This window comes from Microcaecilia unicolor, chromosome 4 (assembly GCF_901765095.1).
Source record: "Microcaecilia unicolor chromosome 4, aMicUni1.1, whole genome shotgun sequence".
Classification (NCBI taxonomy): Eukaryota; Metazoa; Chordata; class Amphibia; order Gymnophiona; family Siphonopidae; genus Microcaecilia; species Microcaecilia unicolor.
This window is the reverse complement of record NC_044034.1, coordinates 102,409,198-102,423,501: the sequence shown is the minus strand read 5'-3', so window position 1 is coordinate 102,423,501 and position 14,304 is coordinate 102,409,198. Positions and strand designations below refer to the sequence as shown.

General features: G+C 42.5%; 1 protein-coding gene across 2 annotated transcripts in view; it reads left to right on the top strand.

Moving 5' to 3' along the window:
• NAA16 (N(alpha)-acetyltransferase 16, NatA auxiliary subunit) overlaps nt 1–14,304 on the top strand; it is a 444,477-nt gene that overhangs the window by 91,822 nt on the left and 338,351 nt on the right. For both annotated transcript variants that reach the window (XM_030200546.1, XM_030200547.1), the window contains exon 4: nt 2,665–2,822. In XM_030200546.1, coding sequence (XP_030056406.1) covers nt 2,665–2,822 — 158 coding nt within the window. The remainder of the gene's footprint in view (nt 1–2,664; nt 2,823–14,304) is intronic.

Genomic DNA, 14,304 nt, shown 5'->3' with positions numbered 1-14,304 from the left:
GACCTGTGTTTTTAGTTCTTTCAATTCTTCGTTAAACCATGGTATTGAGGTTTTTCTGTGTGAGGTTCTGGTTTGCAATGGTGCTATGTTGTCTAGTAGTGTTCTGCATCTGTTATCCCATTCTTGGAGAAATTGGCTTGCAGATAATCTTGCAGATAGTGCCTAGCTACGTCTTAGTGTTAAGAATAAGCATCCCGCTGCTCTTCAAATGTCCATTTCTAGTTTAAACTTTACCCTCTGAAAGTAAAATAAGTTATCTAGGGGCCTTTTTACTAAGCTGTGGTAAAAGGGGTACTATGCTAGTGGTGGCCGCCATTTTTACTGTGCACGGAGGCCTTTTTACTCCTGCGGGTAAAAAGCCCAGAAAAAGAAATAGCCATGTGGTAAGTTTGTACATACCATGTGGTTTGTTGTAAGGGGGGCACTTACTGCCACCCATTGAAGTGGCGGTAAGTGCTCCCACACTAACCTGGTGGTAACTGGGCAGCGCCCAGTGCTGCTCGATTACTGCTGGGTAACTCCCTGTAGTAGTAATTTTCTGGAAATTTGTGGTAGCGCCAGAAATGCTGCATACTGGGGCGGAACTATCACTGGAGGCTGCGTTTGGCATGCGGTAGTTCTGATTTGCTGCTCGGGAAGCCCATTACTGCATGACATCCCTTTAGTATAAAGGCCCACTAATTTAGTTATTTCTTTAATACTGATGTATTCTTCCATTGACCTTATTTTGATAGAAAATTGTGTCATTCCTCTTGGCTAAAGAAGCAGGGAAATGTTAGTTCAATGTTGCATATAAGATGAATTATGATCATGTCCACAAGTAGTTCCTTGCATCTGTATCTCATATACTGAACATACCAGTTTACGCTATAGATGCTACATCTGCTTTCCTTACTGTATAGAAATATAATGTCTATTTACAGCCATAGTGAGCTGGTGAGACAGTAGATGGTCTGTTCATAGACTCTGCAAAATATTTGGGTAGATAAAAATTGGTGATCTAAAAACATTTAGGGGCCCTTTTACTAAAACACACATTGTGCTCTTTGTTTTAGGGGCTTTTTGTGGGTAGAGTTTGTTTGTGTGGAAGGTGCCTTAAGCTAGAATGCAGCTACCTTAGTTGGCACTTTTTCAGTTAGCTCAAGATAACTTACCACTTCCTATGTAGGAGATAAGTGCTTCTGCACTAATTCCAAGCAAAGTACCACATACTATGTGCTACTTTAAAGCATGGCCTTGAGCTTGGAGATGGCTAGTTTTTAAAAGCCTGTGAAACAATACTGCTAGTAGCCAATTGACGGAGTCCTGTGAAAGCCAGGCAGTGATCTTACATAAAGCCTGGTTTGGGGGCTGCAAGGCTGACTGAGAAAAATATTCAAGGCACTGCACAGCAAGAACAAGACAACACAGGGAAGAGGTGATAACTGTAGCAACACATCTGGAACTGAATTTCCATTTAAGGTAATAAATAGAAATAAAACAAAACAGTTCAATAGAAAGGGTATTTTCTTTTGTAACTTAATACATTTTTTGATTAGCTTGATTAGGTTTGGAGGAGTAGCCTAGTGGTTAGTGCAGTGGACTTTGATCCTGGGGAACTGAGTTCGATTCCCACTGTAGCTCCTTGTGACTCCGGGCAAGTCACTTAACCATCCATTGCCCCTGGTACAAAATAAGTACCTGAATATATGTAAACCGCTTTGAATGTAGTTGCAAAAAACCTCAGAAAGGCAGTATATCAAGTCTCATTTCCCTTTTCCCTTTCAAAGGTAACACTTCACAAGCAAATGTTGGTAAATAACAGTATAAATAAGTGAAACACCAAACCATTCCAATGACAGTCTCACAGGAAGAAGGTGGGGTGGATAAGGTGAGAAACATGGGGAGCTGGGTGGGTGAGAGACGGGGAGAGATGCTTAGTAGATAAGAGGGTGACAAAGCAGTAGAATTTTTATGGTTTATAATGGGCTAGAAAACCCAAATCTTAAGTCCTGTCTGGTGGGTGTCAGAATACTTAATCATTTTACTTCAAAGGTTTTAATGTTCCTGGATTGTTATAAAGTTTCCTTTTAGTATTCTTACTATAAAATCATTGATACAGTGGTGTTTTTGTAAAGTACTGTCCCACAGAGGTGAAATCCTGGCTGGCACTGACATTTTTCATGTATATATGTAAATTAAATATTTTAGCATCTGCTTTTTCTCCAATATAGTACCCATCCGCACACTTTTTACATTGAATGATATATACCATACCTGCTACAGGTAAGTAACTTTGTTTTCTTAGTAAATTTTGCTGAAGCATGTCATATATTGGTTGTTTCCTTTCCCCAAGGGAACTGAAGAGAAATTAATTGTATGAGATAAGCAGATCCTCTGTTGTGCAAACCTTGCAAAATATTTTAGCGTTTTGTGGGGCTCTGTTATTAACCTTGATGGTTTTACCCTCTAATTTTCTACCATAGGCAAGGTATTAATCATTTTTATGATGAAATTAAATTGAAATATTTCAGATAGTACCATCTTCGTGTTTTAGTCTTATACCACTGTCTTATATCTTGGTAATGGTTGTGGTTGGGAGGGGCTGTTGCTTAATTTGTTTTAAGTAAGGCACATATCTCATCTGAGAGATGCTTTTCTATTACTTTCCTTAATCTGTATCAGGCTGGCATGTTTATGGTCTTTTGCAGCGCTCTGATAAGAAGTATGATGAAGCCATTAAATGTTATCGGAATGCACTTAAGCTAGATAAAGACAATCTACAAATTCTCAGAGATCTCTCGCTCTTACAGATTCAATTGAGGGATCTGGAAGGTTACAGGGTAAGTGTATTTGTAATTTTACAGTTTGCTCTGTGTACACTTTTTGACCTGTAATTTGTGCCACATAGAGGGGCATTTTCGATATGACGTCTAAGTTCAACTTTGGATGTTTTGCTAAAAATGTCCAAAATTGAAGTCCAGGAATATAGCCTTTTTCAAACATGAAAATGTCCTCGCCCCACCCCACCCCCCAAGATGGCTATTTGCTAGATGGTTTTTGTGCTCTGTTTTTATATTTTTGGTCCATTTTTTGGAAAAAAAAAAAAAAAAGTTCCCAAGTGAAAAAAGCACTAAATCAAGCCATTGGGATGTAGTAGGAGTCAGTAGACTGGCCACACAGACATCCAAGTGCACCCTAGGGGGCACTGCAGTGAACGTCAAATGCTTCCAGGTACACATCTCACCATTGCTCCCTTATCTTGTCTGCTGAGCCCCCCCCCCCCCCCCCAAACCCACTACTGCCAAATGTACATCATTACAATAGCCCTTATGGTTGAAGGTATATGCGGGTACAGTGGGTTTGTGGTGAGTTTTGTGGAGGGCTCACAGTTTCCACTGCAAGTGTAACAGGTAGGAGGAGGTATGGGCCTGGGTCCACCTGTCTGCAGTGCACTGCATCCACCACTGGACTACTCCAGGGGACCTGCATGCTACTGTAATGGACCCGAGTATAACATCTGAGGCTGGCATAGAGGCTGGTAAGTAATATTCTTTAATCACATTTTTTGGGGGTAGGAAGGGAACAGTGACCACTGAGGGGGGGGGGGGGGAGTAAGGGGAGATCATCCCTGATTCCCTCCAGTGGTCATCTGGTCATTTGGGACACACATTTGTGGCTTATTTGTTGTTAAAACAGGTCTATATCAAAATGTCCAGCTTATAGCCCTGGATGTTTTTGTTTTGTTCCATTATGACAGAAAAAACAAGTGTTAGGAACGCTCAGATCCCACCCTTTAACACGCCCCCGACATGCCCTCTTGTGAGAAAATGGTCCAAGTACATCTTTATACTACTTCGACATTTTTCTTTCTTGAAAATGAGCGCCATAGTGTGCTGGACTATCAAAACTGTTAATTATAGATGTGTATTCAAATAGAAATAGAGATGGTGCCAGCACTTCCTATCCATGTTCAATGTTATGTATTTGTGGGGATATATTTTTGTTTTGTGAAGCCAAATAAGCATTAAATATTTTTTAATATCTTCATTTTCTGAAGTCTAAACCTGGCATAATATTTGTTCACCTAACTTTAGTAGTTTTCACTGTTAAAAGTAATAGAAACAAAACAAAGAAAAGTTGATACAGTTTTATTGCACTATCTTACATATTTTGATTAGCTTTTAAAGGCAATACCACCTTCTTCAGATCAGAAATGAACAAATGTTGGCAAATGCCAGAATATATAAATAAAACATAAAAGCATTCAGTGACAGTTTCAAAGATAAGGTGGGGGGGGGGGGGGGGGGAGGTGAAAAGCACAGAGATTGAGTGATTAGAGGGTGACAAAGCAATATAATTTTATGGTTTATAGTAAAAGTTCAATCTTGTATGGTGGGTGTCAAGGTGTCAAAATATTTCATAATTTTAACTTCAAAAGTCTTACGTTCCTTGATTTTTTTTAAATGTCATTTTAGTTTTCTCACCATAAAGTAAATGATGCAGTGTCCTGTTCTTGCAAAGTACTGTACCACAGAGGTATTGCCTCAAATTCCTGACTGAATCCTTCAAACAAAAGGGCTAAAATCCCAAAATTTCCAAGAAGATTGCCTCTCCTTAAAACACCCAGGGTAAACCTACTACAGTACAAAGAAAAGTAAACCACAGAGAGTGCTCCTTGTGACATACAGAACTGGAAAAACTAAGAATCATCATAATAGATCTACATCCACTACTCCAGGAGGATGAATTACTGAAAGAGATTCCCAGCTCCACCAGTGCTGTCCTTTTGACAGCCATCTAATCTGAAGCACAAATTAGTAAAAAGCAGACTCCCAATAGAAACTGGAAAAAAAAAGAGACTAGCACACGCCCTTGCAATGTATCAAACTGCAAACTGTGCAAACACATATCACAGGATCCCACATTGGAAAAACATTCAACATAAGGGGATTCTATACTGCTGATCTTAAAATGTAGTGTTTTTCTCTCTGAGGGCAAACAGGCCAGGTCATATTTGCCTGGTGCAGCACGTCTTCATAGAGTGTACAAATTTAAGAGTACGCGCCAGCACCTTCCCACCTGCAGCACAGGACCAGCAGTCTCTCCATCTACCATGAGAGAACACGCTGTTCGCTGCTCCTCGCAGTGTTGCATCTTTTTCAGTGAGTTTGTGCCTTTCTTTAGTGTGGGTTTTTGCCCTTTTTTGGTATTTTTTCTTTTTTGGAAGAATTTTCAACCCTTCCCTTGCAGTTTTTAGATTTTTGCCCTACTTTTAAGTTTTATTGTGTTCTTGCTGCTTACTTAGGCCCGAGCTCCAGTTGGATTCTTTTCTCTTCTTATTTTTTCTAGTGACTTGCCCCTTTTTGATATCACCATTGAGACATTTAATTAGACCATGGCAGTTTTTCCTTTCTTGTCATCGAAGGTTCCCAGTGGCCTCAAGCGCTGTGTTCGGTGCAGTTGGTACCTCCAGTATTTGGTGCCATAACATATCCCTTCCAGCTGTCTTCTTTGCCTGCATATACAGAAAAAGGCTCAGAGAAAATTTCTGGGGCCTGGTCCAAATTGTCAACATCGGTGTCGGTGCTTGCACAGGCATCGGGTGCATTGGTCCCCATGTCTGCTAGATCCATGAAAGACACCAGGAGGGGGCATGCATTGAGCAGGTCTGCACCTGCCTTGGCGCCAGCCCTGTGCAGGGCCCCCAGGACCGATCAGACCCATCACTGAGGACACTTGAGGATTCGACGTTGACACTGATGAGTGTTCATGCTCAACATCGGGCAAGGGCCAAGAAGCACAAGCTTTGATCCCACTCGACGCATGGTGCTGGGAGCACCAGGGCACAGGGAGTTCTGGTCCCAAAGAAGCATTTGCATCGGTAGAAGTGCTCTCCCTCCATCAAGGAGGTGCCAACGCAGGGGTCTCCATGCAGCCAGGACCAGGCACCCGCACCAACCCCGATGGTTCAGCAGGTTGTCTCTGATCCAATGCCCCAGCCTTTCCCATTGTTTGCCTTGATGAGTGCATCCGGGCTATGCTCCAGGAGCATCTGGTGGGGCTCTTCCAACAGAGTAGGCTGGCATCTGGGGTGCTTGCACCAGCCCATGTCTCTGCCTGCTGCCCCGCAAGGTTCTCAGCTTGCAGTGAGGTCTCAGACGCTGGTGCTGTGTGCAGTACCAGTGTCTACAGCCTCCTGTGCTGGCACCCCCTAGATGTGGATGGCGGAAGCTTTGCTGGAGTCGAAGGTGGAGCCTACACCTCGATGCCCTTCCAAGCAAGGACGTGATGCCTGTTTGTTGAGGCAGGCTGAATCTTGGCTCTCCCATGAGGATTTTTGTGCTGATGCTGACACGGAGTGCTCATGTACATCTGAGGAGGATCCCACATTACTTCTCAGAGGAGGAGTCCTATGGTATCCTTCTGACCCCTCTCCACCTGAGAGTCTTTTCTTCCCAGCTTTGTCAGGGAGATGGTGGCTGCTATCCCTATTCATTTGGAGATGGAGGATGAGCCAGGGTTGAGATGTTCGAGGTCCTGGACTACTACTCTCCTCCTGGAGAAGCTGTGACAACTCCACTTCACAAGATCTTGTGAGACATTCAGATGAAGAACTGCGAGTCCCCTCTGTTGGTCCTTGTCCTCCCCAAGAAGATACACCATGTATTGGATCCAGAGTTCCCCTGGATTTGATGGGTCACAGTTGCTGCCTCATTCCCTGGTGGTGGAATCCAAGCTTAAAAGAGCAAGGAGTTCTAGAGACTTGATTTCAGCACCCCCAGGCAGTGAAGCTCATAAGTACATAAGTGTTGCCATACGGGGACAGACCGAAGGTCCATCAAATCCAGTACCCTGTTTCCAACAGTGGCCAATCCAGGTCACAGGTACCTGGCAAGATCCCAAAACAGTACAATGCATTTTTTGCTGCTTATCCTAGAAATTAGTGGATTTTCCCAAGTCCATTTTAATAGTGGCTTATGGACTTCTTCTAGAAAGCTATCCAAACCTTTTTTTTAAACCTCGCTAAACTGATTTTACCACATTCTGTGACAATGAATTCCAGAGTTTAATTAAACGTCATCTGCCATTTGGATCCCATTCTCCCAGTCTCATAAGATTGTCTTGCAATTTTTCACAATCCTCTTTCGATTTAACAACTTTGAATTAACTTTGTGTCATTGGCAAATTTAATTACCTCACTAGTTATTCCCATATCTAGATTATTTATAAATGTTAAAAAGCAGCGATCCTAGTACAGACCCCTGTGGGAACCCCACTATCTACCCTTCTCCATTGAGAATACTGACCATTTAACCCTACTCTTTGTTTTATATCTTTTAACCAGTTTTAAATCCACAGTAGAACACTACCTCCTATCCCATGACTTTTCAAATTACCTCTGGAGTCTTTCATGAGGTACTTTGTCAACTGCCTTTTGAAAATCTAGATGCACAATATCGATCAGCTCACCTATATCCACATGTTTGTTCACCCCTTCAAAGAAATGTAGTAGATTGATGAGGCAAAATTTCCCTTCACTAAGTCCATGTTGGCTTTGTCTCTTTAATCCATGCTTTTGAATATGCTCTGTAATTTTGTTCTTTATAATAGTCTCTACCATTTTGTCTGGCACCAACATCAGGCTCACCGGTCTGTAATTTCCCAGATCCCGTCTGGAACCCTTTTTAAAAATCAGCGTTACGTTGGCCACCATTGACCCTCTGGAGTTTTTTGGGTGGAAGATGTTTCAGGACTCTATGCATCTCCCGAATACAGTCATACCAGCTCTACATGAGCCTTTGCTTATGGAACTTGGTGCGCAGTATGCCTGATGTTTGGCGGACTCGCTCCCACTGGAGTAGGCTGAATCTCTTCGCCAGCTGGCCAAGCAGCAGAAGATATGTTATAAGTTTTTGGCTAGGGGCACTTATGATACTTTTGATGTGACATACAGGATATCTGCCCAAAGTATAGCAGTGCACAGATTCACATTGCTGCGCGTCTCTGACTTGGACCCCATGGTCCAGCAGATATTGATGGATGCCGCAGGGTGGGGGATAACATTTTTGGAGAGAAGGTGGAGAAGGTTGTTGACCTCACAAAAAACCATACTGATGTCACTGATACTCTCTCCCGCCGGACTCCTTCTGCACCCTCCTCATCCAAGAGGTTTTCAGGCAAGACTGAGAGAGCTCCTTGCTAGCCTCAGCAGACTGAGCCCCAGCACACTAGTTCTTGTCAACAGCATGGCCTAAGGCCCAGCCGGCTCCCCAATCAAAATAGGGGACAAATTTTTGACTCCAGCAGAGCATAGCTGTTGTAACAGTGACTGTTCAGGGCATCCTCCCAGTGGGAGGGAGGCTGAGTTTTTCCAAGAAAGGTGGCCTCTTGTAACCTCCGATGTTCTCTTACGCCCTTCATTGACATCAAAAACAACCAAATTGCCCTTTGAGAGTGTGTTCCTTCAGCTCTTAGCACAGAGGGGAAGTACTTGTAGAGGATCTCTCCACCCTTATAAAGGCCCATGTGGTCAAGCCCATTCCACCAGGGAAAGAAGGACAGGGATTCTATTCTGGGTACTTGTCCCAATGAAAACAGGGGATTTGTCCTATCCTAGACCTAAAAGCTCTGAATAACTTTCTGGTCAAAGAGTTCATGATGGTTTCCCTGGACACTCTTAATTCAGGTTCAAGATTGGCTATGCTCTCTGAACTTAAAGGATACCTACACTTGCAGTCTGATGCTTCCCATTTGAAATGCTTCCTGTGGTCTGTAAAAGTCAATTCCAGTTCCACGTGTTGCCATTTGGCCTCACATTGACTCCCAGGGTTTTACTGTGTCTAGTGGTAATTCGCATTGTCACTAAGCAGACTGGGAGTCTCTTTGTTTCCCTATCTGAACAGTTGGCTGATAAAGAGCACGATGATGGATGATGCTCAGGAGTCCATGCAGTAGGCTGTCCAGAATAGGATAGTTCTCAGAGCCACATACCCGGCGGGCAAATCCAGCACCCTGGCTGACAGACTGAGCAGAGTCATTCAACCATACAAGTGGTCACTCTGCTCAATTACCTGCAAAATCTTCTGCGAATGAGGCACCCTCTCGGTGGATCTTTTGCCACACCATTCAACCACCAAGTTCCTCAGTATTGTTTCAGGGTCAGGGCACATGACAGATTAGCATCTGATGCCTTCCTCTTCCACTGGGGAAACGGTCTTCTGTATGTGTATCCTCCCATCCCTCTCACAGGGAAGACTTTGCTGAAACTCAAGCAAGACTGAGGAACCATGATTCTGATCGCCCCTTACTAGCACAGGCAGATCTGGTTTCCTCTTCTTCTGGAGTTATTCTCTGAAGAACCTTGGAGATTGAAGTGTTTTCTGACTCTCGTAATGCTGAGCATTGGATCTCTTGTGCATTCTAATGTCCAGTCTCTGGCCCTTGTAGCCTGGATGTTGAGAGTTTAGAATTTGCTTCCTTTCATCTTCCTGAAGGTCTTGCTGGCTTCTAGGAAAGATTTCCACCAAGAGGTGTTGTTCTTTCAAATGGAGTAGGTTTGCTATCTGGTGTGAAGGCAGAGCCTTAGATCTATTTCTTGTCCTGCACAGGCCCTGCTTGTATTCCTTCTGCACCTTTCCAAATCTGGTCTCAAGACCAACTCTGTGAAGGCTCACCGCAGTGCAGTTAGTGCTTACCATCACAACCATTCAGTACTGTTTTGTTCTTTGTGGGTTCAAACACCTTGAGAATTGTGAAAGGTAAGCCCATCTGTGGACAGCTTCTAGTTCGCTTCATGAGAGCTTTGCTGTTGACAAAGCCCCCTATCATACCTCTGCCTGTGTCATGGGACTTCAGCATCATCCTCACCCAGCTGATGAAAACTCCTTTTGAGCCGTCTGATTCCTGTCCTCTGAAGTACTTGACCTGGAAGGTCTTATTTTTGTGGCTGTTAACTTCAGCTCACAGGGTCAGTGAGCTTCAGGCCCTATTAGCGGAACCACCTTCACACTAAATTTAACAGAGTAGTTCTCCACATGCACCCTATGTTCCTGCCTAAGGTGGTGTTGGAGTTCCTTCTGAACCAGTCAATCATTCTTCCAACATTCTTTCCCAAACCTCATGCCCATCTTGGTGAATTGCACTGTACGCCTCTGATTTCAAGCGATCATTGGTCTTTTATGTGGAGAGGACTACAGACAGTCCACCCAGCTTTCTGTTTCTTTTGATCCCAACAGAATGTACATTTCCCCGATGGTGACCCCCCAATCTCCAATTGGCTGTTAGATTGCATTTCTTTTACTTTATGTCCAAGCTTATTTGACTATTGAGGGTCCTGTAAAGGCTCAGTGTCAGAGCCATGGTTGCATCAGTTTTCATCATGATGTGCTAAAATAACAATATTTTCATTTACCATAATATTGTCAGCTGTAACCTGTTTGTGCAATTCTCGAGGTGTTTGAACCCACAGAGAACAAAACAGTACTGAACGGTTGTGATGCTAACCTTTCGCCAACTAACAGCAATAAAATGCACTGCTTGTAAAAGTTCAATCTTTGCACTGACGACCTTTTGCTGTTGAAGATTTGAGCAAATTTTCTTCAGTATCTTCAAGGATGTAAGTTACCAGTTTAGCGCCATATAAGGTCTTCAAATTTTTTGATTCCCATGTCCTTTGGGTTGTACCAGAGATATGGTGTAGGGAGAATGAAAAATATGTAAAGATTTGATATGTGGGTATGCTGCACAAATCCTCCTTTGAAATTCAATGTCCCAAGTCATTAACCAGTTCCTAAAACTTTCACATCGTCCATACCTGTTAGCATGATACAGAACAGGTAAACTTTCCATACTGATCCATTTAGAACACAGAGACTTTACACTTTTTCCAATAACCAGTAGCTTATAACCTGTCGAACTGATAAATGTCCTCACATTTGTCAAGTACTCACTTTACACCAGTATTATGATGTTACATTTATATACTTTATTTAAATAGCTTGCAATGCCTTACAAACATTATTTTATTTATTTTGTTACATTTGTACCCCGCACTCATGGCAGGCTCAATGCGGCTTACATATTGTATACAGGTACTTATTTGTACCTGGGGCAATGGAGGGTTAAGTGACTTGCCCAGAGTCACAAGGAGCTGCCTGTGCCTGAAGTGGGAATCGAACTTAGTTCCCCAGGACCAAAGTCCACCACCCTAACCACTAGGCCACTCACTAATCCTCACTCATTCACCACTCACTCCAGCACTCCTAATACCTAGCCTTCTTTTCATATATAAACACCTCGCACCTGTTCTCAGTACGGGTTAATAATACAGCAGCACATAATATACAACACACAGTGTATAAACAGCTCACATATGCGCTTTCCTGTCTGTCCACGTTTGTTCTTATCTCAATGTCCCATATATATATATCACAATAGAGCCAAGTAAACAGTCCATCGGGATGCCGAATTGAGAGCTTTAAAAATCTGGTATCCAGTTATACAGCTGCATTCAATGTATATAGTCGTAGGTATAGGTAAGGCTGCTGGCAGTGCCACACCCATCCATTCAACTACTCTTCATAGAATCATTATGGTTCCCAATGCGTGACCGCATTTCGTCAGACTTCATCAGGAGAACCAAATCATCTTTTCTATAAATCAAATAAACATAATGTACGAACTTTGGCATGCAACGTCTCAACTCAGTTAAATTTTCCATTTAATACATCAAAATATATTAACGGCTATTGCATTATACCAGTTTTCATGATGTGGCTTTGCGAAAGGGTGTTCCTGTTGTGCAGTTTTTGAGATTGCGCCGTTTGTGCTCATCTTTGGATGAGTTTAAAATACAGGCGGAAGATATGATGATAAGGTTCAGAGAAAGAGGGTACCCATTGCTTAAGAAGGCATATAAGAGGGCCTGTTACTCACACAGGGCATGGTTATTGACTCCTAGCACTACATCGGTAGCCAAATCTTTGGCATGCGTCCTTCCGTTTTCCCAACAAGCACCTAAGATTGGACGGGCTATACATAAATACTGGCACGTGTTGTTAGTTTATCCGGATTTAAAGACCACCCCAAGATGGCATATCGCCGTAAGGCGAATTTGGGGGAATTGCTAAAAAGATCATTCTCCCTTACCTTTGAAGGACATCATTCTCCATGTGGCATTGTTAATTCCAGGATCTAAAAGGCGCTTTTATTTACAGTCTAATACGACATGTAATAGTGAACGTGTGGTATACTGTATAATGTGCCCATGTTTAAAGTACTATATTGGACACATGAAACGAAAATTGAAAAATAGACTTGCAGAACATCTTAGTAATCTGAGAAATCATAGAGCTGAAGCGCCCCTTGTAGCTCATTGGATTAGCCATAACCATATGGTTGAAGATCTGCAATGCTTGGTACTTATACAGATACCGCTGTCTGCACGTGGAAGTGATGTAAGTGAGCGGTTGTTAAATCTTGAACAAAGGTATATATTTCAGTGGAATACGGTGGCCCCTAGTGGGTTGAACCTTGAAGTTGAATGGGTTTGACTCCACAATTTGATAGTAGGGGGAGGAGTTCCAGCCCTATTTAAATATGGGTGTCAAAGGATCATGCTATTACGCTTTGAGGCAATTTCCGGTAATCCAGGCTTGTATTCCAGACCTGATGGTAAGCAGCTGTTAATAAATTTTGATGTATTAAATGGAAAATTTAACTGAGTGGAGATGCTGCATGCCAAAGTTCGTACATTACGTTTATTTGATTTATAGAAAAGATGATTTGGTTCTCCTGATGAAGTCTTTGACGAAATGCGGTCACGCATTGGGAACCATGATGATTCTATGAAGAGTAGTTGAATGGATGGATGTGGCACTGCCAGCAGCCTTACCTATGCCTACGACTATATGCATTGAATGCAGGATATTGAGATAAGAAGATCTAACAAACTGTGATATTTTGCTTGGTATACAAATGTGGACAGACGGGAAAGCGCATATGTGAGCTGTTTATACACCGTGTGTTGTTGTATATTATGTGCTGATGTATTAGTAACCCGTACTGAGAACAGGTGCGAGGTGTTTATATACGAAAAGAAGGCTAGGTATTAGGAGTGCTGGAGTGAGTGGTGAATGAGTGAGGATTAGTGACATGTTTGTGTGTAAGGCATTGCAAGCTATTTAAATTTTAAAGTATATAAATGTAACATCATAATACTGGTGTAAAGTGAGTATTAATAACTGTACTCTAGTTTAAGGCAGTTCCTCCTGTAGTAAAATCATTGAGAACTGATAAATGTAACAGCATAGCACTGTGACACAATCTGTCGTTTTCTTTGAGCCTGCTAGTTTTGTGTATTTATAAGTCAGGGAACCATCTGGTGTGGTACGGTAGAATAACCCTGTTTCATTGGCGTTGTAGATGTCGTCCGCACAAAATTTACAAAACAATGTTTTGTGGCTTTCCTTTGTTCAGCACTTATAGCATCAGCACTGTCTTTTTCACCATGTGCCCTCTTATACTTTATCCCAAACCTGCATTTCCACCGTGACAACCAGCCATCTGTTGCTTTAAAATCGTTGCGACTGCTTTTTGTTAACTCCTCTGACTTGCTTTTTAACATTGGTCCACATATATGAACACCTCATACTGTTACAATTGAGAACCATTGATTCAGGGCCTCTTCAACATCAGGATCCTTACCGTCACACTTCTGTTTTTGTGAAACTTCCTGTTTCTCATGTAATGTCCGTGCATTTCTCAGTTTCTCTTGTTGTACAATGCTATTGTAGATCTTGGCATTCAGTAATCTCTTCCGTTTGGTGCTGACTGGTATTTGGCGGCAGTTTTTCCAATCGTTCAAGCAGACCAATTTTTGTCTCCAAGTGTTAGGTCTTTCCTAGGTATTTTTGATGCACATGCGGTGCAATGTGACGCACCCTGCAGTAGCACATGTATGCAAACGCAGCTACCACTTTATACTTAATTGGAAAATGAAACATCAGTGACATTCTGTGATTGCTACTGGCCCAGTTAAAAGGCACGGTGTCCCAATTGAGTGAAAATTGTCACCCTTATAAATGTACTTTGTTTTTGTTCTCCTGGTATTGGACCAAATAAATGGCCACCCAACTTAACTGGTGTCCCGATTTATCCGGAATCTACTGTATGTAGTTTCAGGTTGATTTACTATTTTGAATTCGCTAGTTCCAGTTCCAGTATTGTTTTCAGTGAGCCTGGTAGCTAGGGATTCCATGGCTTACTTGTCCTTGGAGAAAGCAAAGATACTTACCTGCAGCAGGTATTCTCCAAGGACAGCAG